The sequence below is a fragment of the Passer domesticus genome, chromosome 4 (assembly GCF_036417665.1).
Source record: "Passer domesticus isolate bPasDom1 chromosome 4, bPasDom1.hap1, whole genome shotgun sequence".
Taxonomy (NCBI): domain Eukaryota; kingdom Metazoa; phylum Chordata; class Aves; order Passeriformes; family Passeridae; genus Passer; species Passer domesticus.
In genome coordinates this window covers 3,109,154-3,135,223 of record NC_087477.1, presented here as the reverse complement: position 1 = coordinate 3,135,223, position 26,070 = coordinate 3,109,154, and the positions used below count along the sequence as shown (strand labels likewise).

General features: G+C 52.3%; 2 protein-coding genes and 1 long non-coding RNA gene across 6 annotated transcripts in view; all 3 read right to left on the bottom strand.

Moving 5' to 3' along the window:
• The window catches only part of LOC135299814 (zinc finger protein 271-like), a 593,489-nt gene that overhangs the window by 223,791 nt on the left and 343,628 nt on the right, over positions 1–26,070 (bottom strand). The gene's annotated exons all lie outside the window — the stretch shown is intronic.
• Positions 1,650–6,684, bottom strand: LOC135298376 (uncharacterized). Of its 3 annotated transcripts, XM_064415948.1 has the most exons (9): positions 6,281–6,684; positions 6,104–6,175; positions 5,915–6,016; positions 5,364–5,471; positions 4,645–4,716; positions 4,208–4,279; positions 3,425–3,541; positions 2,862–3,027; positions 1,650–2,337 (listed from the first exon to the last, which is right to left on the bottom strand). In XM_064415948.1, the coding sequence occupies exons 1-9, from the start codon at positions 6,357–6,359 to the stop codon at positions 2,100–2,102; spliced, it is 1,026 nt and encodes a 341-aa protein (XP_064272018.1). In that variant the 5' UTR covers positions 6,360–6,684; the 3' UTR covers positions 1,650–2,099. The 3 variants fall into 3 exon arrangements, with proteins under 3 accessions (XP_064272018.1, XP_064272016.1, XP_064272017.1); XM_064415946.1 differs by having other exon boundaries at positions 6,104–6,684; XM_064415947.1 differs by having other exon boundaries at positions 3,425–3,538; positions 6,104–6,684.
• LOC135298390 (uncharacterized) lies at positions 15,407–19,663 on the bottom strand. Of its 2 annotated transcripts, XR_010360364.1 has the most exons (6): positions 19,531–19,663; positions 17,720–17,791; positions 17,528–17,632; positions 16,980–17,087; positions 15,828–15,899; positions 15,407–15,520 (listed from the first exon to the last, which is right to left on the bottom strand). It is a non-coding gene; the product is annotated as an uncharacterized LOC135298390 (long non-coding RNA). The 2 variants fall into 2 exon arrangements; XR_010360365.1 differs by lacking the exons at positions 15,407–15,520; positions 15,828–15,899 and adding an exon at positions 15,962–16,336.

The following is a 26,070-nucleotide window of genomic DNA, read 5'->3' as shown; positions in this document are numbered from 1 at the left end:
AAATGTGCCCTAAACCAAGATCAAAACAGAGACCTACCTGCACAGCAGCAGATTAGCATTGTACTCAAAGTTTGCTGCTGAAGACTAAGAGCTAAGCTTGTCAGATATTCTGAAAAATATCAGGGAAAAGGTTTTTCATTGGTTGTTGTGACTAAGTAAAAATCTCCAGAGGGCAAATGGCTTCTCCAGTAGACAAGGTGTCTTGAGATGTCTTAGTTCTTCCTGGAGTAAAGATTGGCTATTAAATTCTGGTGTTTATTCTAGAATGGTAAAAATGTTCTACATTTTTTCCTATTCTAAAACTACTTTGAAAAACCCTAAACTGCTAAGGGAAAAGGGGGGAAATATTTGGGGGTTTCTTTCTCCAAAAAGAAAAAAGTCTGAATATTTTTAAAAATTTCTAATATCTAAAAAAGGAAAATGAAGACAAAACATGGTGCCTCAGGAGCCCCGTGCCCGGCTGCTGCCTGCGCACTCCTAGCTGTGGCGAGACAATCAGCTCAGCCAGTGCTGCGGCTACCAGCCAGAGAGCAGAGGTGAAGCCCAAAGGTGTTGCTCAAGCCCTTCCCTGGCAGAGGGGCCCCATCTTCAGTCCTGGCCAGACACCAGGGCCAGCACCTTTGGGGACAGAGACTCCTGTTCTGGGTGGTGGCAGCATGTCCCTAGCAACAAGCTGATAATGCAGCTGGGGCAGGGATGTTGGACATGGCTTGGGGATGGCTGATGACAGGTACAGGTACAGGTACAGGTCTCCCTGATGGAACTCTATGGCCAGTCTTACAGAAGACACTTCCAAGAATGGGGAAGACGTGTTGTGGTGCCGGCTGCATCTGTGGGAGCGATGGGGAGCGTGAGCCCGTGCTGTGCTGCACTGCTGAGCTGACAGCACGCTGGATACGGGCAGGAAGTTCTCTGTTTCCCCCAGAGCTGGGGCCTGCAGGCACCTTGCCGGCCCTTGGCACAGGCTGTGCCAGCCAACAAAGCCCAGCAGGCCGGGAGGAGAGCCCGGGGGCAGCGCAGCTGCTTGGGCAGTGGCTGCTGCCAGGGACACGGGCCAAAGCCATCCCTGAGCAGCCACTGCCACCCCTGGCCCTCCCTGCCCCATGACAGCTCCCCCGGCCCCAGGGGACAGGCTCAGGCCCACTAAGGACACACTAGAGCCTTGCTCTCCCCCTCTGTCCTTTCCCCACCATGGGCACCACATGCAGTCACTGCCAGGTTTTGGGATGTGTCTCCCACGGAGGGACCCCAGCAGGACTGCTCAGAACCCGAGTGCCCTGAGACTGTTTGGGATATTTCCCCTGAGCTATGCCGGTCTTGTCCAGGCTGTGTAAGACTAAACATTAAAAATTAAAGGCAATTTTACTTTTTATTGCCAATGTGTCAGAAGATTCTAGGTTTCCCTGCCTGTAAAACTACTTGGACAAATACAGAAGTGTTGGAGGAAAGGGGAACAAATATCTGGTGTCTGTATTCTATGAAAAACGTTTCTCAATGCTACAAAGGATAAACATATCTAAATGTTTCAAAATGAAAGACAAAGATAACATGAGGGTGCTGTTGGTCGAATGAGCCCCATGCCCAGCTGCTGCCTGCCCATGCCTGGCTGTGCCCAGACGAGCAGCTCCGCCAGTGCAGGTGGTAGCACACAGACACCTGAGCTGAAGCTGGACTCAAGCCTGTGATAGATGAGTAAAGTGACAGTTGACTCTCACAATTAAAGGATAAATATCATGCATATATGTTAAGAGAAGTTTTATATATTTATAGATATGTTTTACCCCCTGTTGTGTTATCATGGAGTTACCTGAGTTTGGGACATATAAGAGGGTCACCTTGCTACGACGGCAGCACCTGACCTCCAATCGAGATGTAAGGAAGTAAACTCCACCACTGGACATCAAAGAAGGAGTCGATAGACAGAACATTAATAAGAGCAAAACAGTTAAAAGGTGAAACCTCCATTGTGTGGATGAGCACATGGTGGGAAAAATCCTCTACTCCCAGCGCCGTAAAATTGTCTTTATTCAGTGTCCTCTTATATTTCTAATAAGGTTTTTAATAAACATTTAAAAATTTTAGAAGTAATGATAACTTTTTCAACAATCCATGAAGTGGCTAGAAGGCTGCACCTCCTGTCCTGGATGGAGAGCGACGCCAGTCCCTTCAGGGAGAGGTGGTTCTCTTCTAGGCAGTGGTTGCGGCGTATTTGCAGTAATAAGGTGGTAATGCACCTCAGGAAGGGACAATGGACACTGGCACGCAGATGCATGATGACAGGCCAAGTTCTCCATGGCTGAGGCCTTTGGCCGGTCTTGTGAAGTGCCAGAGGTGCTCCTGTGGAGAGAGGAGGTAGCTGAGGCCCCAGCTGCCAGTGGCACACAGGGAGCCTCGTGCACAGCAGGGGCCAGAGCTGGCAAGGCTCCCCAGCACGGCTGGAGCTGCTGGCACAGCTGGGCCCAGCTGGACAGCTGCCCCTCAAGGCCCCGGCCAGCAGGGCACGGCTCTGGGCAGGGTCCCTGGCCAGGAGCGGGCCCCAGAGCGCCTCTGCCTTTCAAGGGCAATCTCTGCCCTGCTCTTTCTCCTCCCCACCTTCCTCTGCCTCTGCCCCGTGCCCCTGGGGCTGCTCTTGGCCAGGCAGCCTCAGTGGGAGCCAGCTCTGGCTGCAGCCCCAGCGGGGCCCCAGGACAAGGCCCAGCAATTGAGAGGCCAATGGAAGCACTGGGCAGCAGCAGAACCCTCAGCAGACATATTTGGAGAACCATGGACTGGCCACAACTCCACTGCAACCTCAGTGGGAATGGTTCCTGTCTACATTAGACTTTCAAAAGAAGCTCTTTCAGGGAAAGATGACCACTCACCATTTCTTCTTCCAGTAACACCAGATTCTGACACAGCACAATATGAGAATAAGGTCCAACAGTAGCAGGCCTGCCATTACCCCTGCCCAGCAGCCTGTTCCCATATAGAAGACACTTCTGAGGCCTTTCTGGGCATGGGGAAGACGTGTTGTGGTGCCGGCTGCATCTGTGGGAGCAATGGAGAGCGTGAGCCCGTGCTGTGCTGCACTGCTGAGCTGGCAGCACGGTGGATACGGGCAGGACGTTCTCTGTTTCCCCCAGAGCTGGGGCCTGCAGGCACCTTGCCGGCCCTTGGCACAGGCTGTGCCAGCCAACAAAGCCCAGCAGGCCGGGAGGAGAGCCCGGGGGCAGCGCAGCTGCTTGGGCAGTGGCTGCTGCCAGGGACACGGGCCAAAGCCATCCCTGAGCAGCCACTGCCAGCCCTGGCCCTCCCTGCCCCGTGACAGCTCCCCCAGCCCCAGGGGACAGGCTCAGGCCCTGTCAGGACCCAGCGCAGCCCCTGCCCAGTCAGGAGCCAGGGCTGGCTCTGGCCCTGGGCTGGCGGCAGGGCTCCCTGCAATTACCTGCTGTGCCTGTGCCCGTGTCTGGCATCGCCTTCCTCCCTGCAGCAGGGGCTCCCCATGGGAAAATGCTTCCTCCAGGATGTGCCTCCTTCTGCACAGATGTTTGGTCCATCACTTCTGACAGGAAAAAGGACAGTTGGATTAGATGGAAGAGTTCCTGATTTGGGTGCCGGCATCTTCAGGATGTCATGCGCGTTAAAATGGGGATAGGTTTCTGTGGAAGGGGCTAACAGCGGGCCTCTTAGCTAAAGGAGTAAGAAGAAGCTGAGAAGAAAGAAGAAGCTGATAAGGACCTCTCTCCAAGGCTGTAACCAAGGAGACCAAGAGAATTGAGAGACTGAAGAAAGATAAGAACTTCACAGCTGCATGAAGTATATTTAGAAAGTTAGTTAAGTCACTGTAACTTTTCACCAATGATGTTATGTTGATTTATTGTATCCAATAGTTAGGGTAGAAGAAACATAAACAATTAAAGAGTGTATAAAAGGTCAGCCATGTTCAATAATAAACTGTTGCCATCTGAAACTGCTTCTGGTCCCTGCTTTGTGTCGTGACCACCTCGACAACGACAGGTTTCAGAAAATGTCTAGGCTTTCATGGCAGTGTCAGGGCTCTCCTGTTTCCAAACAGCTGCCATGCCTGAGCCACAGGAGCAGTGAGGGGATCGCGCAGGGCGAGGGCACACACGTGCATGGTTCTGTGCTGGCACCTGCAGCAATGCCCCCGTGGCCCCGCTTTGGGCTCTGAGCTGGCAGCTCTCCCAGGGGAAAGGCCTTGACCTACCCTCAGCATCTCCCAGAGGCTCCGTCCTGGACGTGGCTTGGGAAGCTGCACCACCTTCACCAGCAGGTTCAGCTGCAAAGAAAGGCAGGAGAGAAGAGCTGCTGTGGCACTGCAGGAGATCCTCAGGCTGCCCACAAGGCTCAGCCCCGGGACACAGCCCTGGGCCCGGCCCCTTCCCTCTCTGCTCTTCTCTGTGGCTGCACAGAGCACATGGAAGGACACACTGGCATTGCACACAGGAGGAAGATGGACAGCTAAATTCTCCTTCCTCCCACTGACAGTGATCCTGTGGGATCCCTCAGGGCTCCAGAAGGGAGCAGGGCAAATTTTCCATATTCCATCAACCTTCAGATTATCTTAAGTGAAAGGGCAAATGTATGAGCTCTTGCCACCTGGTCACTGTGTATTCTCTCAGGAAAGGTACATTGAGCACTTGCCTCCAGGATTTCTCATGAGTCTCAAGCCATAATCCAGCAGGTTTTCCAGATAATCCATGTCTTGATCCCAACCTAGAAGTTTGCAAGGATCAGAACCATTTCCATGATGTGCTGGGATCCCCTTCTGCCTCAGGGAACTGGGCACTGCATGTAGGTCGGGTAAGGCCATGGGAGCCAGATGTGAATGGACAAGGCCAAAGCTGCTCAGGGGCCTGGGGAGCTCTGGGCAGGCTCATGGTCAATCCCTATCTTATTTGCAGGCCCTGTGCAACATCCCTGGAGAGGTGCCTGGAGCAGCTCAGGGCCCGTGGGGGTTCTCTCAGTCGCACAAGGAAAATGCTCCTTGAATCCCTGTGGAGAACTGCAGCAGGCAGTGCTGCAAGTATCCCTCACAAACTCCCTCCTGCCTGTCCTCCCAGCCGCCCTTCCTCCATCTGCTGGGACAGCTCCCACGGCCCAAGGGCACAGAGGTAAGCCCTCTCAGGACACACTGGAGCCTTGCTCTGCCCCTCTGTCCTTTCCCCACCATGGGCACCCCGTGCAGTCACTCCCAGGTTTCGGGAAGTGTCTCCCACGGACGGACCCCAGCAGGACTGCTCAGTACCCGAGTGCCCTGTGCCTGCTCGGGACAATTCCCCTGGGTTGTGCCCTCACTTCCAGGCAGCAGAGACAGCAGCTCAAATCTCAGCAGGGCCCAGGCCCAAAGGCACAGCAATTACCTCCTGTGCCTGTGCCTGGCATCGCTTCCAATCCTACAGCAGAGGCTGGCACGGAACCACTGCTTCCTTCGGGAAATGCCGCCTTCTGCCCAGCCTCTGCATCCACTTCTGGAGAAAGCAAGAGGGATGGCTGGATCAGGTGGGGCTGTTCCCCACTGGGGAGGTGGCATCTTTAGGAGGGAATGCTTGTCAAAGACATCAGTAAGAATCAGGAAAATTCCTATAAACTTTTTGGGCAGGCCAGGGCCCTCCCTTCTCCGAACAGGTGCCCTTTCTCTTCTACCCAGTGACTGGAAAATCGCAGGGAATCTCAGGCCCGTGGTGCAGTTTGGGCTGCCTGTCAGCTGATGCCAAAGGCCTTCCTGCAGAGGCTGGGCACAAGCTGCAGCCAGGCCAGGCAGGGAAACAGCCCTGCAGGGCGTGAAAGCAGCAGCGGGGCAGCGAGGCTGCCATGGATCCCTTCCCGTTGTGCCGGGCACGGCGTGTCCAGATGTGCAGCCAAAGGCCCCAGCTGCTGAGTCCCAGGGGAAGCATGAGGGAAATGCACCCACCTTGTTCGGCTTGCAGTAATTCTTTCACCATTTGTCCCGTGATTTTGAGTGGCTCATGGGGTTTCTTGTGACCGGTAGCTTTGTTCTTTCGCCTCGGAGGACCTTAGAGCAACAGAGTTCCATTTCCCAGGAACAGATCCCACAAAAGCAAGGCTCAGCCTGTGGGGTCAGCAGGGACACACCACTCACCCTTGCGATGGGAGCTGGGCTTGCGTGCAACATCCACCAAAGGACCTGGGAAAGTCCTCCCTGCAGGCATACCTGTAACACAACAGCCACAGAAGCTTCTGCCATCTCTGCTGATCTGCACAGGCACCACTGAGCCGCAGGAGCGGTGAGGGGATCGCACAGGTCGAGGGCACACACATGCATGGATCTGTGCTGGCACCTGCAGCGCTGTCAGGATATTGTTAAGAAAGACACAGGGACAACTTGCCTCCAGCATTCTTCAAGAGTCTTAAACCATCATCCAGAAGGGCATCCAAATAATGCAATTTGCCATCCCCATCTAGAAGGGAGCACAGATCAGAACCATTTCCCTGGTGTGTTGTGGCCCCCTCTGCCTCAGATAACAGGGCACTGCAAGTGGGTTGGGTAAGGTTGTGGGAGCCAGATGTGAATGGATGTGGCCAAAGCTGCACGGGGGCCTGGGGAGCTCTGGGCAGGCTCCTGGCCAATCCCCATCCTCTTTGCAGGCCCTGTGTAACATCCCTGGCGAGGTGGCTGGAGCAGCCCGGAGTGCATTTGGGCTCTGCCACTCCCAGAGCTAAAACTCTTGCTAAAGCACTATTGAAAAAATGCAGCAGGCACTGCCACAATCATCCCTCCCTCCCTCCCTCCCTCCCTCCCTCCCTCCCTCCCTCCCTCCCTCCCTCCCTCCCTCCCTCCCTCCCTCCCTCCCTCCCTCCCTCCCTCCCTCCCTCCCTCCCTCCCTCCCTCCCTCCCTCCCTCCCTCCCTCATTTCTTCTCTCCCTCTATTCCTCTTCCCCCTGAAATTCCTCCCTGAATGGAAAGGACATAAGCAGGCCCCTCAGGACACACTGGAGCCTTCCTGTCCTGCTCTGTCAATTCCCCACCATGGGAATGCAGTCGCTCCTAGGTTTCAGGATCTGCCTCCCACGCAGGGACCCCAGCAGGACTGCTCAGTACCGAGTGCCCTGAGCCTGCTCGGGATAATTCCCCTGGGCTGTGACAGTCTTGTCTGGGCTGTGCCTGCACTGCCAGGCAGCAGAGAGGGCAGCTCAAACCGCAGCAGGTCTCAAGTCCAGAGGCACAGCAATTACCTCCCATGCCTGTGCCTGGCATCGCCTCTCTTCCTGCAGCCGAGGCTGGCATGGAGCCAGTGCTTCCTTTGGGAAACGCCGCCTTCTGTACAGCCTCTCCATCCACTTGTGGAGAAAGGAAAAGCAACAGCTCATCAGGTAAGACCGATTCCCACTGGAGAGGCGGCATCTTCAAGAGGCAATTCTTGTCAAAGACATAAACATCCTAGGTAGGACAGGGCCTGCTTTCATCAAAACACCCGCCATTAGTGATCAGCCTGGAGACTGCAAAATCGCAGGGGATCTCAGGGTGGGCATGGCCTGTGGTGCAGTTTGAGCTGCCTGTCAGCTGATGCCAAATGCCTTCCTGAAGAGGCTGGGCAGAAGCCGCAGCCAGGCCAAGCTGGGAAGCAGCCCTGCAGGGCGTGAAAGCAGCAGCAGGACAGAGAGGCTGCCATGGATCCCTTCCTGCTGTGCCAGGCACGGCGTGTCCAGATGTGCAGCCAAAACCCCGGCTGCTGAGTCCCAGGGGAAGCATGAGGGAAATGTATCCACCATGGCATCATTCCAGATCACTCGGCATCTTCTCCATGTGTTTGGATGCCTCCAGGGACTTACTGTTCCTTCTGGGTTTGTTCTCCATTCTCAGGGGACCATAAGAGGAATATTTCTATTTCCTCGGAACAGATCCCACAAAAGCAGGGATCAGCCTGTGGGGTCAGCAGGGACACACTACTCACCCCTGCCATGGGAGGCAGGCTTCTCTGTAGGAATCAGCAAAGGAGCTGGAGAAGTCCTCCCTGCAGACACACCTGTAACACAACAGCCACAGAAGCTTCTGCCATCTCTGCTGATCTACACGGGCACCACTGAGACGCAGGAGCAGTGAGGGGATCGCGCAGGGCGAGGGCACACACGTGCATGGTTCTGTGCTGGCACCTGCAACGCTGCCCCCCTGGCCCAGCTTTGGGCTCTGAGCTGGCAGCTCTCCCAGGGGAAAGGCCTTGACCTACCCTCAGCATCTCCCAGAGGCTCCGTCCTGGACGTGGCTTGGGAAGCTGCACCACCTTCACCAGCAGGTTCAGCTGCAAAGAAAGGGAGGACAGAAGAGCTGCTGTGGCACTGCAGGAGATTCTCAGGCTGCCCACAAGGCTCAGCCCCAAGGCACAGCCCTGGGCCCGACCCCTTCCCTCTCTGCTCTTCTCTGTGGCTGCACAGAGCACATGGAAGGACACACTGGCATTGCACACAGGAGGAAGACTGACAACTAAATGCTCCTTCCTCCCACTGACAGCGATCCTGTGGGATCCCTCAGGGCTCCAGAAGGGAGCAGAGCAAATTTTTCAGCCTTTCAACCCTGACAGAACCTTGAGGAAAGTGGCATGAATGAGATCCTGCCACATTGACACTGATTATTCTATCAGATAAAACAGAAATTCAGAACTTGCCTCCAGCATTCTCCAAGATCTTTAAAGTGTCATTCACCAGTACTTGCAAATAATTTATGTTGCCATCCAAATCTAGAGGGAGCAGAGATCATAACTATTTCCATGCTGTGTTTTATCCCCTTCTGCCTCAGGGAGCTGGGTACAGGAAATGGGAAAGGAAAGGCCATGGGAGCCAGTTGTGAATGGACATGGCCAAAGCTGCACAGGGGCCTGGGGAGCTCTGGGCAGGCTCCTGGCCACTCTCCACCCTCTTTCCCTGCCCTGTGTAACATTCTGGGAGAGGAAAGGGAAATGGGGCTGCCCAGGGCCCCTTGGGACACTCTCCCTCCCACAGAGGAAACCCTCCCTAAAGCCCTGGGCAAAACCATCCCCAGCGCTTCCCGGGGAGCAGGGAGCGCTGTCCCGGGAAAGGGCAGCCAGGCTGCCGGCTCACCTGCTCGCCGCGCTTGCAGCGGAGCAGCCTGGGCAGCCCTGGCAGGCAGGGCCACGGCCAGGAGCAGCAGGAGCAGGAGGCGCAGAGCAAGGGCCATGGTGCCTTGCCCTCTGCCAGTCCCGCAGCTCTTGCTGCCACCGCTGTCCCGACACTGCTGTCCCAATGTCAGCACCGCTGCTGCCACCGCCGCTGCTGCCGCAACAGTTGTGCTCAGGGACTGACTGCTGGCTCCTTGTGCTGCTGTGCAACCACGGGGCTCTGGCACCTCTGGCACCTCTGTGACCTCAGGGCCTGCTGTGAGCTCAGCCTGCTGTGACCCCAGAGCCCTGCTGTGACCTCATGGCCTTAGCTGTACCCCCAGAGTGTGCCCCCATCTCTATGAATGGACTGCCCTGATTGTAAATGTTTTGCTTCATCAAAGGGCCATCACAAAACTTATTTTTCACCCGCTGACATTGCTGGTCAGGCTGTGTCCCTGCAGATGCTCAGTATTCATACAGAATTCACAGAATGACCAGGTTGGAAGAGACCTTCAAGATCATCCACTCCAACCCATGTCCCAACACCACAACTAAACCATGGCACCAAGTGACACATTCAGTCTTTTTTAAACCCATCCAGGGATGGTGTCTCCACCACCTCCCCTGGCAGGCCATTCCAGAATTTCATCACTCTTTCTGTGGAAAATATTTTCATGATATCCAACCTACATTTCCCTTGATGCAGCTTGAGACTGTGTCCTCTGGTTCTGTCAGTGCTGTCTGGAGAAAGAAACCAACCCCACCTGACTACAACTACCCTTCAGGGAGCTGTGGAGTGATAAGGTCACTTCGGAGTCTCCTTTTCTCCAGGGTAAACACCCCCAGCTCTCTCAGTCATTCCTCACCAGGGCTTGTGCTCCCAGCCCCTCACCATCCTCGTTGCCCCCTCTGGATGTGCTCGAGCGACTCAATGTCCTTCCCAAACTGATGGCCCAGAACTGGACACAGCACTCGAGGTGCGGCCTCACCAGTGCCAAGAACAGGGACAGAATGACCTCCCTGCTCCTGCTGGCCACGCTGTTCCTGACACAGGCCATGAGCCATTGGCCTCCTTGGCCACCAGGCCACACTGCTGGCTCATGTTCAGCTGGCTGTGACCAGTGCCCCCAGGTCCCTTTCTGCCTGGCCACTGTCCAGCCACACTATCCCCAGCCTAGAACACTGCAGGTGCTTCTTGTGGCCAAAGTGCAGCACTGGGCACTTGCACCTACTGAGCTTCATCCCACTGGACTCTGCCCATCGCTCCAACCATTCCAGCTCTCCCTGCAGAGCCCTCCTACCTTCCAACAGATCAACACACTCTCCCAGCTTGTGTTGTCTGCAGATTTGCTAATGAAAGACTCAATCCCCTCATCCATGTTGTCAATAAAAGCATTGACCAGAGCTGGCCCCAGCACAGAGCCCGGAGGGACACCTCTGGTGACTGGCTGCCAGCTGGGTGCAGCACCGTTCACCACCCCTCTCTGGGCCAGCCATCCAGCCAGTTCTGAGTCCAGCAAAGAGTGTTCCTCTCCCGGCCCTGGGCTGCAGCTTTTCCAGGAGCGTGCTGTGGAAGACAGTGCAAAGGCCTTTCTGCAGTCCAAATAGACACATCCACAGCCTTTCCTGCATCCACCAGGCAGGTCACTTGCTCATGAAAGGAGATCAGGTTGGTCGGACACGACCTACCCCTCCTAAACCCCTGCTGGCTGGGTCTGATACCCTGGCCATCCTGTAAGTGCTGTGTGATGGCACTCAGTATAAACTGTTCCATCACCTTACTGGGTACTGAGGTCAGACTGACTGGCCTATAATTACCAGGATCCTCCTTCCCACCCTTGTTGTACATGGGCGTCACATTGGGAAGCTTCCGGTCATCTGGATCCTCACCAGTGAGCCAGGACTGCTGATAAATGATGGAGAGCGGCTTCAGCAGCTCATCTGCCAGCTCCCTCATCACCCTGGGGTGGATCCCATCTGGCCCCATAGATTTAGGAACATCCAAGCAGCTCAGCAGTTCTCTGGCTGCCTCCTCTTGGCTAACAGGGGGCCCATTCTGCTCCCGGACACCATCTACCAGCCCAGCAGGACACTTGTCCTGAGGACAAGTCGTCTTCCTACTAAAGACTGAGGCAAAGAAGGTGTTCAGCGCCTCTGCCTTGTCCTCATCTGCAGTTCCTAAGTTCCCTCCCACATCAAACAAAGAACAAAGGTTGGTCTTACCCTTCCTTTTATCGGTGATATATTTGTAAATACATTTTTTTATTATCCCTTACAGAAGTCGCCATTTAAATTTCAAACTGAGCTTTGGCCTCCCTAATTTTTTTTTCCTACGTGCTCTAGCAGCTCCTTTAAAAACTTCCTGAGAGACTTGACCCTCCTTCCAAAGATGACACATCCTCTTTTTATTCCTAAATTCCTCCAAAACCTCCTTGCCCATCCAGGCTGGGCGTTTGCCTCATTGACTCATCCTTTGGCACCCAGGGACAGACTGCTCCTGTGCCCTCAAGATCTCTGTTTTGAAGCATGCCCACCTTTCCTGGACTCCTTGGTTTTTAAGGGCTGCTTGCCAAGGAACTCTCTGAAGAAGTCTCCTAAACAGGCCAAAGTCTGCCCTCTGAAAGTCATGTGTAAAAGTCTTATTGATGTTCCTCCTGTTTTCACAAAATACCAAGAATTCTTGATACATTGGTGTTCCCCTGTCTGAGACATAACATACAACAGACCACTCGTGTTTCCTCAGAAAAACAGCCTTGTTTATTGTCCGGAGTGTTCTTTTATAACCCATTCAAATCTCCTGGGCCGAGACAGCTCATTGGTCTATCTGTGTGCCCCCAGACTCTGAACCAAGACAATGTCTGCATCCTAGGAGAGTTCCCACTGCATGTGAGCTTCTGTCAGTCAGACACAGAGGCTAGTTCATGGGAGCTGAGCTGGACTGCTTCTTAGAACTTGATTAATGTTGACTACAGATCAGCTTGCAATGCAACAAATTCTATCATTTCATGATCACTGTGCCCCAAGCGGGCTCCAGCCACCACATGTCCCCCCAGCCCACCTCTATCTGCAAACAGCAGATCTAACATAGTCCCTCCCTGCTGGGCTCACCCACCAGCTGCAACCAACAGTTGTCCTCCACACTCTCTACAAATTTCCTGGGATGCTTTTTTTCTGTTGTATTAAGTTCCCAGCAGATGTCTGGCAAGTTGAAGTCACCTACAAGAACAAGGGCTGATGATCCTGAAACATCCTCTAGCTGTTTGTAGAATGAGTTGTCCACCACTTCTTCCTGGTTGGGTGGATGATAACAGACTCCCAGTAGGATGTCAGCCTTGTTGGCCTTCCCCCTAATTCTCACCCATAGGCATTCCACTTCATCATCATTAGTTTCAATATCCATGGTGTCCAAAGCCTCTCTAATATAAAAAAAAGCCACGTCTCCACCTCTTCTCCCTTTCCTGTCTCTCCTGAAGAGCTTGTAGCCATCCAGTGTAGTGCTCCAGCCATGTGAGGCATGCCACCACGTTTCTGTGATGGCAATGACATCACAGCTCTGCTGCTGGACCATGGCCTCCAGCTCTTGCTGTTTGTTACCCATGCTGTGTGCACTGGTATCCATGCACCTCAGCTGGGCTGCTGATTTCATCCCTAACTCAGGCTTACCACCCTTGGGCCTGCTTCCAGACAGCCCAGCTGCATCCCGTTCCCTCTTCAAACCTACTTTAAAGCCCTCTCAACAAGTTCTGCAAGCTCATCAGCTAAAAACCTTCTGCCCTTAACAGAGAGATGGAGCCCATCTGGTTCCAGCAGGCCAGGTGCCATAAAAGCTGCGCCATGATCAAAGAATCCAAAATTCTGCCAGGGACTCCAGACCTTGAGCAACTTGTTGGTGATATGAGCTCTCCTATTGCTTTCACCATTTTTCTCAGCCACCAGAGGGACTGAGGAAAAGACTACCTGTGTCCCTGTTCTATGAACCACTTGTCCCTGTGGCCTGAAGTCCCTTTCAATGGTCCTGACACTCCTCTTCTCAATCTCATCACTGCCAGCCTGGAGTTTCAACAGTGAATAATAATCAGAGGACTGAATCAGCCCAGGAAGTCCCTGAGGAATATCCTGCACCTGGGCCCCAGGGAGGCAGCAGACCTCTCTGTGGGGTGGGTCCGGTTGACATGGGGCCCTCTGTTCCCCTCAGAAGGGAGTCACCCACCACGATTACCATTCTTTCCTTTTTGATGTTAGAGATGGCAATCCATGTTACAGATTAATCATAATTGGGAGGCTCTCTGGGCAGATAATTTTCTTCTTAATCATTTGGCTAACTCTCTAGATCCAGGGGCTCATACCTTTTCTGAAGTGGCCCCTGGCTAGGGGATGGGGGTCGGGAGGAATTTTTATCATAACCTTCCCATTCAGGGACCATTTCCACTCCCCTTCATCTACCAGGTGTCCTTCTCTTGCCTGACAGTGTGCGGCATAGGAGTCCTGTGACTCTTGCTGGGCCTCCCGTAAGGATGGAAGGGCTGAACTCCACCAATCTATTTCCCTTTCACTTTCCCAGATACTCATTAGTCTTTAAACTTCCTCCCTAAGCTCGGCCACCAGTGAAAGGAGATCATTCACCTGTTCACACTGCAGGCAGCTTTTCTCCTCACTGCCCCCTGAAACCACTGCTAAGCTCAAACACTCTGCATAGGAATGGGTCAGGACAGACACATCCTTTTTGGAGGGTTCCATCTAGTTACATGCACTTGTACTAACTAAAGTTTTCGATTGCGTAAAAACCACTACTGCCAGAAACCCCAAAACCACAGAAACACTGCAAACAACACACAGTAAACCTTCCTAAGAAGAAAACCTGCAACCCTGCCTGCTTGCCCTGCCTGTGCACACTGCCTCGTGAATTGTCCCTCAGAGACATGCCACGGCCCTGTTTGCCCACTCCTGTTTGCCACAAACCCTAGAGGCCTCTCTTAATTCGCCCGCTAACCAAGGAGGGAGGAAGCTGCAGCCCATCCCTGCGTAACTCACAGGCTCTTGATGGCTTCCCTCTTTTCCCGGGCATGCCAATGGAGGAGGTCCAGGCCCAGATGGTCCCAGGGAAGGAAATGTCCCTCAGCCCAGGGACGCTCAGCATGGGCTGCCCCATCCTCCCCGGGGACTCGCCACTGGTCACAGCAGCCCCTGCCTGGCTCCTGCCTGCCCACACCGTGCCCATCCCCAGCTGCCCCTGGGCACGCAGCTCAGCCAGTGCTGATCCTGGCTGGGCTTTGCTGCTGCTACCACCCGCACACTGGGGTGACAGCTCCATCTCTGTATTGCAAGAGAAGAGCTGGGCCAAGCCCTGCCCACCTTCAGTAGGGGCCAGAGAGCAGGGCCAGTGCCTTCAGGGGGAGAGGACCTTGTCTGGCTGGAGGCAGCATCTGCACGGCAACAAGCTGCTAAAGCAGCTGGCACAGGGACATCGGGCATGGGCATGGAGATGTGCGATGCAATTAGAGGTTCAGTTCTCCCTTAGGTGTTTGGCAGGACATATGAAGGGGGAAAGATACAACTGTGAAAGAGGCTATGGCAAGTGACACAGTGAACAGAGGCTCTGCTATACCTATCATGCACTGCTTGTGCCCGTCCTGCAAGCAGAAAATCATTGGGATTCATCAAAGTGGAATCAGGGCATGTGTTCCTGTCTTGCTGTGAACCTCTACGAGATCCGTGGGGAGCGTGAGCCCGTGCTGTGCTGCACTGCTGAGCTGGCAGCACGGTGGATACGGGCAGGACGTTCTCTGTTTCCCCCAGAGCTGGGGCCTGCAGGCACCTTGCCGGCCCTTGGCACAGGCTGTGCCAGCCAACAAAGCCCAGCAGGCCGGGAGGAGAGCCCGGGGGCAGCGCAGCTGCTTGGGCAGTGGCTGCTGCCAGGGACACGGGCCAAAGCCATCCCTGAGCAGCCACTGCCAGCCCTGGCCCTCCCTGCCCCGTGACAGCTCCCCCAGCCCCAGGGGACAGGCTCAGGCCCTGTCAGGACCCAGCGCAGCCCCTGCCCAGTCGGGAGCCAGGGCTGGCTCTGGCCCTGGGCTGGCAGCAGGGCTCCCGCTCGGGGCTGCTCCTGTGCCTTGGGCCTCTGGGCACTCAGGGCCAGCTCCGCAGCAGCTGCAGCGCCAGGGACGTTGCTGCACCAGTCCCGTTTCCCCGGGGCTCTGAACGAGTTCCAGAGGCCTGGAAGCCGAGGCGCCTCCAGCTTTGGCTGCTGCCGGGCCGGGCAAGGGCAGGCCCTGGGGGAAGAGCTGCTGCCACACAGCCCCGGCCAGGGCTGAGCCCGGCACAGCAATTACCTGCTGTGCCTGTGCCCGTGTCTGGCATCGCCTTCCTTCCTGCAGCAGGGGCTGTCCATGGGGAAATGCTTCCTCCAGGATGTGCTTCCTTCTGCACAGATGTTTGGTCCATCACTTCAGACAGGAAAAAGACAGTTGGATTAGATGGAAGAGTTCCTGATTTGGGCGCTGGCATCTTCAGGATGTCATGTGCGTTAAACATGAGGATAGGTTTCAGAAGATGTCTTGGCTTTCATGGCAGGGTCAGGGCTCTCCTGTTTCCAAAGAGCTGCCATGCCTGAGCCACAGGAGCAGGGAGGGGATGGCGCAGGGCGAGGGCACACACGTGCATGGTTCTGTGCTGGCACCTGCAGCGATGCCCCCCTGGCCCCGCTTTGGGCTCTGAGCTGGCAGCTCTCCCAGGGGAAAGGCCTTGACCTACCCTCAGCATCTCCCAGAGGCTCAGTCCTGGACATGGTTTGGGAAGCTGCACCACCTTCACCAGCAGGTTCAGCTGCAAAGAAAGGCAGGACAGAAGAGCTCCTGTGGCACTGCAGGAGATCCTCAGGCTGCCCACAAGGCTCAGCCCCAGGGCACAGCCCTGGGCCCGGCCCCTTCCCTCTCTGCTCTTCTCTGTGGCTGCACAGAGCACATGGAAGGACATATGGGCATTGCACACAGGAGGAAGATTGACAACTAAATGCTCCTTCCTCCCACTGACAGCGATCCTGTGGGAGCCCTCAGGGCTCCAGAAGGGAGCAGAGCAAATTATCCATATTCCATCAACCTTCAGATGATCTTAAGTGAAAGGTCAAATGTATGAGCTCTTGACACCTGGTCACTGTTGATTCTCTGAGGAAAGGTACATTGAGCAGTTGCCTCCAGGATTTCCCATGAGTCTCAAGCCATAATCCAGCAGCTTTCCCAGATAATCCATGTCTTGATCCCAACCTAGAAGTTTGCAAGGATCAGAACCATTTCCATGATGTGCTGGGATCCCCTTCTGCCTCAGGGAACTGGGCACTGCATGTAGGTCAGGTAAGGCCATGGGAGCCAGATGTGAATGGACAAGGCCAAAGCTGCTCAGGGGCCTGGGGAGCTCTGGGCAGGCTCCTGGTCAATCCCTATCCTCTTTGCAGGCCCTGTGCAACATCCCTGGAGAGGTGCCTGGAGCAGCCCAGGGCCCGTGGGGATTCTCTGTCGCACAAGGAAAATGCTCCTTGAATCGCTGAGGAGAACTGCAGCAGGCAGTGCTGCAAGTATCCCTCGCAAACTCCCTCCTGCCTGTCCTCCCAGCCGCCCTTCCTCCATCTGCTGGGACAGCTCCAACAGCCCAAAGGGACCCAGCCAGGCCCACTAAGAACACGCTGGAGCCTTGCTCTGCCCCTCTGTCCTTTCCCCACCATGGGCAACCCTTGCAGTCACTCCCAGGTTTCGGGACGTCTCCCACACAGGGACCCCAGCAGGACTGCTCAGTACCCAAGTGCCCTGAGCCTGCTCGGGATAATTCCCCTGGGTTGTGCCCTCACTTCCAGGCAGCAGAGACAGCAGCTCAAGTCTCAGCATGGCTCAGGCCCAGACGCACAGCAATTACCTCCTGTGACTGTGCCTGGCATCGCCTCCAGTCCTACAGCAGATGCTGGCATGGAACCACTGCTTCCTTCAGGAAACACCGCCTTCTGCCCAGCCTCTCCATCCACTTCTGCAGAAGGGAAGAGGGACGGCTGGATCAGGTGTGGCTGTTCCCCATTGGGGAGGTGGCATCTTCAGCAGCCAGTACTTGTGAAAGTCATGGTTAAGGATCAGGAATCCACACAATTTTCTGGGTAGGCCAGGGTCCACTTTCATGATAACACCCGCCCTTAGTGATCATCCTGGAGACTATGAAATTTCAGGGAATCTCAGGCCCGTGGTGCAGTTTGGGCTCCCTGTCAGCTGATGCCAAATGCCTTCCTGCAGAGGCTGGGCAGAAGCTGCCGCCAGGCCAGGCTGGGAAACAGCCCTGCAGGGCGTGAAAGCAGCAGCGGGGCAGCAAGGCTGTCATGGATCCCTTCCCGCTGTGTCGGGCACGGCGTGTCCAGGTGTGCAGGCAAAGGCCCCAGCTGCTGAGTCCCAGGGGAAGCATGAGGGAAATGCACCCACCTTGTCCTCCTCCCTGCAGCAATTCTTTCAGCATTTGCCTCATGTTTTTGGATGGCTCATGGTGTTTCTGGTGTCCTGTAGCTTTGTTCTTTCCCCTCGGAGGACCTTAGAGCAACAGAGTTCCATTTCCCAGGAACGGATCCCACAAAAGCAGGGCTCAGCCTGTGGGGTCATCAGGGACACACTACTCACCTCTGCCATGGGAGCTGGGCTTTTGTGTAGGAATCAGCAAAGCAGCTGGACAAGTCCTCCCTGCAGACACACCTGGAACACAACAGCCACAGAAGCTTCTGTCACCTGATTCCTGCCAGGTTCACAACAATTATTCCTTGGTGGCACACTGAGAACATACCTGACGGTGGCTCAGATAGGACCAACACTTTATGCAGCCAAGCTAATGGAGAAGCCTTCCCAGACACCTCATCTAGAAGGGAGCAGAGATCAGACCCATTTCCATGGTGTGCTGGAGTCCCCTTCTGCCTCAGGGAACTGGGCACTGCAAGGGGCTCAGGTAAGTTTGTGGGAGTCGGACGTGAATGGATAAAGCCAAAGCTGCACAGCAGCCTGGGGAGCTCTGGGCTGGCTCCTGGTCACACTCCAGACTCTTTTCAGGCCCTGTGAAACATCCTTGGATGTAGGAATGTAGGAGAGTGCCCCCTAATTACAGAGTGGCAAAGCTAACCTTTATCCCCCAAAAAAGGAAAGAATCCCAGAAGTTTCTCCCAACGATCAGGTGACAAGCCACCTCAAAGGACCCCAGAGGCTTCAGTAAAAACTCTGGGTCACCTAACTGGATAGAAGCCAAAAAGTCCCGCCTGACCCATCAGGTAGAAAAGGGGAGGACAAAAGAACCAAAGGGCTTTTGTGAAGGTGTTTCTACCAGTGGCAGATTGCTGTACCTGCATCGGATTTTTCTGTTTGTTATTTTGCCTTTTATTAAACCTTTTTTGTTTCTAACACTGTAGCAGAAGCCATCCTGCTCATTATTTGCCTCCAAAGGTAATAGCTGAGCTATCCTTGGGTGTGCTGGGTTCCCTTTTGAAGGTTTATAACACCCGGCCCGAGAAAAAAGAACCCAGCACGTGGCGCCCGGACAGTATTTCTCCTATTGAGGAAGATGGTCTAGGGATTTTTTGATTACCTCAATCAAAATAGGACATTTTTCCTTGGTATTTGTGTTTTTGAGGGAGCAGGCCTGCACCTGAGTTTTTTGTCCCTTTAAAATAGAAAACCCAGAAGAAGGCATTTGAGATTGAGAGGGAATCTCGAATCAAAGCCTCATACTGGTGAAGAGGAGGCTGTAATCAGAGATGGGACTGGAGCAGCACCGCAGCCTCAGAGGACTCTGCCGCTCAGCTCAGCTGATTTGTCACTGTTGTGACCCAGGACCTGGAAGGAATTTCATACCAAGAAGCACAACTGGAAAACTTTGGTGAGTGCCACCATGGGAAATCGGTTGTCTTTAGCTGAGCAGGATTTTTTTTTCATATTTCATTTATAAGTTAGAAATTCAAGATATTCAGTTTGACAACAAACAGTTTAAAAAGCTTGTAAAATGGGTCTTAACAGAGTTCCCAAACTCAGACATATCTCAGAAACTCGATCCAGAATTCCGGGATTCGGTTGGACTGAAATTATATAACATGGAAAAGAATAAGAAGTCCAACTTAAAGCTGCGTCCAATATTCAGGACGGTGTTAAAATTTGTAACAATGGAAAGTGCAAAGCAAGCAAAGAATGCACACAAGCAAGCAAAGATCAGGGACAAGGCAGAATGCAGGCAGCAACAGCAGGACCAGGAGGAGAGGAGAAAGAGGAGTTCTGAGGGGACCCAGAAGCCTTCCCTTATCCCAGTCGAGAACCAGAAACCCCGGAGGAGCGGCTGGGAGGTGGCCAGGCCAGCCGCCCTCCCCCTTCCCCACCCCCGTCCTGGGAGAGAGGGGAGCAGACCAGCCCTGGCCAGGCTCCTCTGCAAACCACATCTTTCACAATCCCTGCCATACCTAAGTCCTCTGTATTCCCTCTGAAAAGCTCCCTTTGGTGCTCAAAATCGGTGAATTTTGGCAGTACAATGGAAAAAAGCCGAGCCGATTGTGCCCACTCTGAGAACAGAGGAGCTCATGGCAGACGCCATGATGGCCCCGCCCAGCCCCGCCCTTCATGGGCGTGGCTCGCCCTCCTCCCCGGGCTCCCAGCAGTCCCTGCGTGGCTCCTCCCTGAGCTCCTGCCCATCAGAGCAGGGACACGCCCCTTTTGTGGGCGGAGCCCAGGCAGTGTCCCCGCCCCTGCTCCCCGCCCACAGCCCGGAGGGCACGCCCCCTCCCTGCCGGGCGTGGGAACCGGAAGTGATGCCCGGAAGTCACCCTGTCCAAGATGGCGGCGCCCATGTCAGAAACCTTGCCAGAACAAAAAATGAATTGTTCCTATGCTCCACAATGTAATTCCAAATAATCTAAGGAAGAGTTTAACACACGAGGACTCACAGATACCTGGCAGAGGATAAGAAAGGATGCAGTTCAGGAAGGAGAGTGGGAAATTGCATCGAAGTTAAAAGTTTTTCCTGTGAGGTGCACAGCAGGTCCTGCACCAAGAGGGAGCTGGCAGCAGATCAGTTTTGCTGAGTTAAAAGAGATTTGCAAAGCCTCTCGTTTGTATGGTAGCAATTCTGCATATTTCAGAAGTCTTTTACAAGCCACCTTTACAGCAAATGTATTTACTCCACACGATTTAAAGCAGCTTTGCACATCCCTGCTGTCCCCAAGAGAATTTTCTCTGTGGGAACTGGCATGGAAATGTTTGTTAAATGACCTTTTAGGAGGTTATGCAGGAACTCCAGCCTCTGCAAATTTGACTATAGATCAGCTCTCAGGTGAAGGAGCTCATACAGATCCTCAAACACAAGCCCGAACTCTCAATAAACAAGTATTACAGGATATCAAAGAAGCAACAAAAACAGCTTTGTTACAGGTTCCTGATGGCAACAAACCAGAACTAGATTTCACAGAAATAAAACAGGGCATAGATGAGCCTTATATTAAGTTTTTGGGCCGTTTAAAAATGGCATTAGAAAAGCAAATTCCAATAGACCGAGCCAGACAAGAGTTATTAAAATGGCTCGCAATTTCTAATGCAAACCCGAGCTGCAAAAAAGTATTAGGTGCATTGCCACAGGATCCTGAGCCCAGCCTGACCCAGCTCGTGGATGCTTGAACCGCCTGGGCACCCCTGAGCCTGCAGCAGCCATGCAGGCAGAGGTGCTGGCCAGTGCCATCACAGCAGCTCAGGAAAACACCCCAAAGCAGCAGGAAAAAGCAGCAGAAATGCAAACACAAGCCCTAGCAGAGGCTCTAAGAGCATTCAGAGGTGCAATTGAAAACCAGCAGACTCCAAGGGACACGTGCCATTCGTGTGGCCAGAGAGGTCATTTCAAAGGGGATGTCCTGGGGCCCGCAGAAGGCCACTGCCCAGAAACAGTGGATGCAGAGGTTTCTGTCACGTGCTAACAGCTGTCACCCAGCACAGGGCTGTCCGTGCCATCTGCCGGGAAACGTGCAGCCCGGCACGGGGCAGTGGCTGCCATGACACAGGAACCCTGCACCAGGGGCAGAGAGCACCACAGGCCACCAGGGTCAGAGCTGCAGCACGTCTGTGCAGGACTGCCGACCACAATGTCCCCAGGTACCAGACTGGAGCTGTCCCCAGCCCAGCCAGTGGTGCTGACCAATGCCATTGCTCACACAGTGCCCACAGGACAGCTGGGGCCTGAACCACAACCACGTCAGTTCCTCATCGTGGGAGTGAGCAGATCCCATGCAGAAGGTTTTTATGTCATTCCAGCTGTGCTGTCTGTCACCTGTTCACAGGAAATTACAGCGTTAGCTTTGTGTCCAGACCCTCCATGCTTTTTACCCAAAGGACTGACCACAGCACAAGCTTTCCTCCTACCAGAGTCCCAGAACAGCACAGCTGCCATGGCCTGGACCAGGCTCATCAGCCGCGGGCGGCCTCAGCTCACCTGTGTGCTGCAGCCCCTCGGGCAGCCATCACCCTCAGTGGCCTGACAGATCCCGGAGCAGACGGCATCTGGCACCGGAATGGCCACAGGACTGGGCCACGGTGCCTGCGCTGCATCAGCTGGCAGCTATTGGTGGTCACTGTGAGAGCTCTCGAAGCTCCCACTCAGGCACATTTGAGGGGCCTGCAGGTCGTGTTGCCACCACAAGACCATTCGTTGTAGGAGCTGATTTTGTCCTTTGGGGCCGGGGCATTTTGTCGCAATGGGGTCTGAGGTTAGAAACTGGATTTTAACAAAAGCTGTTGATGGACATAACACTTTAAAACTGACATGGACATCTAATACACCCATTTGGGTCAGCCAGTGGCCCTTACCCAAAGAGAAACTTGCTGCTTTAGAGCAGTTGGTACAGGAACAGTTGAACAAAGGTCACTTAACTCCAACTACTAGTCCCTGGAACACCCCAGTTTATGAAATCAAAAAGCCAAACAGTGGGAAGTGGAGGTTGTTGCAGGATCTCAGAAAAGTTAATCAAGTGATTCAAGAAATGGGTTCTTTACAACCAGGTTTACCCTCTCCTGTTATGATTCCAAAAGATTGGAAGTTAAGTGTTATTGATTTAAAAGACTGTTTTTTCAATATTCCTTTGCATCCAGATGATGCACCAAGATTTGCATTTTCCATCCCATCCATAAATCAGCAAGCACCCTTGAAAAGATATCATTGGCTTTCTCTACCAGAAGGAATGAGAAATTCCCCGAGTATATGCCAGTGGTATGTTGCAAAAATACTTTCCTCAGTTCGTGCACAATATCCAAATTCTCTCATATTACATTACATGGAAGATATTTTAGTAGCAGCCAAGGACCAAGCATCAATGCAGGAGACAACAGATCAGGTCATCTCAGCAGTGGAGAAAGCAGGACTCACTGTAGCAAAAGAAAAAATACAGACACTTCCTCCCTGGAAATATTTAGGATACAGGATGACAGAACAAACGGTAACCCCGCAGCCACTCCAGGTAAGGACAAATCCAAAGACACTGAATGAAGTGCAGCAGCTCGTGGGGACTCTGAACTGGCTTCATCCACTACTAGGCCTTTCAAATCAGGACTTGGCTCCTCTGGCAGACTTGTTGAGAGGAGACACAGCCTTAAACTCACCGTGAGAATTCAACAAAGAAGCTCAAAATGCTTTAAGACAAAGTGATGACAGCCATCCAGTCACGTCAGGCTCATCGGTATAATCCTAACCTGTCTTTTTTGTTTGCAGTTTTAGGAGAGAGTCCACAGCTTCATGGTTTGATATTCCAGTGGGATCTAGAGAAGAAGGACCATCTGATAATCTTAGAGTGGGTTTTCCTGTCTCGTCAATTGGGTAAAACTATAACAACTTGCCCTGAAATTATTTCACAATTGATTATCAAGGCTAGATCTCGAATGCTTTCCCTTGCAGGAAAAGATTTTGCAGAAATCTTCCTGCCTGTCACATCCATCTATTTAGAATGGTTAATTCAAAATTCAGAAGTTATGCAATTTGCTTTGGAAAATTTTGCAGGAAAAATTTCAGTCAATTGTCCCAAACATGAGCTATTAAGTTCATCTTTAAAATTAATTCATAAGCCTTTAAGAAGTAATGCACCCCTCGAGGCAATCACATTTTTTACAGACGGTTCTGGGAAGTCTAAAAGGTCTGTGATTGCTTGGCAAAATTCAGAGACAAAAAAATGGGAATCAGATATTGAGGAAGTAGATGGTTCTGCACAGATTACAGAGCTAGCAGCAGTTGTACGGGTCTTTTCAAAATTCACATTTCCTTTTAATTTAGTAACGGATTCAATTTACAGGTGTGGTGGTGGTGGTTGCAGGTGTGGTGGAAAGAGCAGAAGGATGTCTGCTGAAAGAAGTTTCTGATGATCAGTTATACGGTTTGCTTAAAAAGTTAATCCTACTTCTTTCCATTCGACAAGAGCCTTACTTTGTAATGCACATTCGCTCACATTCTTCTCTTCCAGATTTTTTAGCAGAAGGCAATGCCATGGCTGATTTGTTAGCCGTGCCAATCCAGCACACACTTTTTAATGTTATTGAAATCTTCCCCTGTTGTTGTTGATTTAAGCTTCCACTCACCTTCCCTTCTTTTGGGTACCACTGTGCTTTTTCTTGATGTAATCCATTTAAAAATGTCTAGGGGACCTAAACTGATACTGTCCCATGGCCAAATTTCACTTAAGTGTGTCCCCCTGCACACTCAACAATGAATCAAATTAAATTCTTTTGTACCATATTGATAAAAAAGATTCTTTCTGTATATTTTTCCCTCTCTATCCCTTTGTCTTTTCAATTGCACTTCTTTCTCTTTGAATGTATCCTCTGAGTTGGTTTCACTTCCTTGTTCAAAGCATACCCATCTTTCTTTCACAGGGCACTCTCCTGACATCCTCTGGCTTGGGTTTGCAATATTTTTAGCCAGCCCATATAGTTTATTTTCTTCTTTACAGGTTGTTAACTGGGAGTGATCGATGCATTTGGGATTCATGTCTGTGTGTACTCTGATGAGTACACGTACTGTATCTCCTCTATACAAGGGACAGTAACACTTCTCACAAGTGTTTCCTCCACTTCCTCCAAAGTGGGTGAGTAGTAGCATTGCTACGAGTGGGAGTCTGGTACGGGCTGGCCTCCTCACCTCTCGAACCACAGGGGTTTTCTCGGTGCCCAGAGAGTATTTCCTGGAGGTAGTTCCCAATCCAGTCTTGCCTCCCACTTCTGGTTTTCCCTTCTTCTGGAGACATTCTGCCATGACCTTTATTGTACTGACTCCCTTTCTTCAATTTGGTCCCAATTAGGGTTGCAAGGAGAGTGCTCTATGGAACAGTACCGGAAACTGAGATCTTATTTTGATAGTCATTCTTAGCTGAACAAAACTTGACCTTGTACTATAACAAACATTAACAAACTTTAAGGATTTAAGGATAACAATGTAGATGCTTCCCGTGGGGGGTTGTGTTCAGGGTTGCGCTTCTTTTGCTGTTTTCCTCAGGACCAATTTCAAGTCTTTATTGTCTCTGCTGCCTATAGTCCATTTGCTTGCCTCATTTGGGGGTTGTACTGGACCCTTCACTGGACTTGCATGTGTCCACCCCCGCTCCTTTGCTCTTCCTGCGGTGTTTGTTGTAAGCAGCACCTGGAAGGGGCCCTCAAAGCGAGCAGTGAGTGGAGAGGTTTTCCATGATTTAATCAATACCCAGTCTCCTGGGTTAATACTACGTATTTTACAGTTCAGTGGGGAAGTTTGGGGAAGGTGTCCCTTTTCCCTTAGTTCTTCCAGGGTTGCTGTTACTGTTTCTAAGTATTTTTGCATTGTCATGCCCCCTTCTAGATGTTCCCTGGGACTGTACAGGGTAAGCAAGAAAGGCAGCCCAAGCAGCATTTCATAAGGAGAGACCCCTAGATCTGTTCTGGCTCTTGTTCTTATTTGTAATAGGGCTAGATGTAAACATTTGACCCAGTTCTATTGGGTTTCTAAGACCAATTTTGTTAAGATATGCTTTAAGGTTTGATTCACCCTCTAGACCTTCCCAGAACTCTGAGAGTGCCAAGGGGTGTGTAACTCCCACTTTATTCCCAGGGCCCTGATGACTTGTTGCAGAACACTGGATGTAAAGTGGGGCCACAGTCCAAATCAATAAGATTTACTAGCCCATATCTCAGAAGAATTTCTTCCAAGAGAACTTTTGTCACAGTTTGAGTTTCTTGTGGGGAACACTTCAACGTAGTGGGTTAGGTGGTTAAGTATGACCAATAGGTGTTTATACCCTGGGGCTGGAGTAAATTCAGTAAAATCAACCTGAATACTCTGGAAAGGTCTTATGGCTAATTTCCTCCCTCCTGGAGTTGTTTTTCACATTACCTTTTTGTTGACTTTTTGGCAGGTTAGACATTCTCCTGTGATGGATCTGGCCATTTCATATATTCCTGTCCCCATGCAATATTTCAGGAAATGATCATATATTCATTGTGTTCCCCAGTGAGTTAATTGGTGTATCTCTTCCATCACTTTCCTGGTTATTATTCAGTTGAATATTTATCATCCATCTGGGGTCCAGCACTTTCCATCCCCTGTTTTTACTGCTCCCATTTGCTCTATTTCTTTTAGCTCCTTGTCCTTGAAAACTGGAACCCCCTCTTCCTTTATTTTCCCGTGGTCTTTTTTTACCCTTAGGACTATGACTGAGTCCAGCATTTCAAAGGCTGCTTTTTTGGCTGCCCAGTCTGCTAATTTGTTTCCTTGGATTTCAGGGGTATCCCCTTTTTAGTAGCCTTTAATATGGATTGTGGCAATTTCTTTTGGTCCTCTGAGGGATTCAAGTGCTTCCCTATCAGACTTTCATGTGCCAGATTTTTCCCCTTTGAGTTAAGGTATGCCCTCTCTGGTCAGATTTTTCCAAAGGTATGAGCTATCCCAAAGGCATATTGAGAATCCACGTAGATTGTCCCTATATCATCTAATAAATCAAAACCTCTCT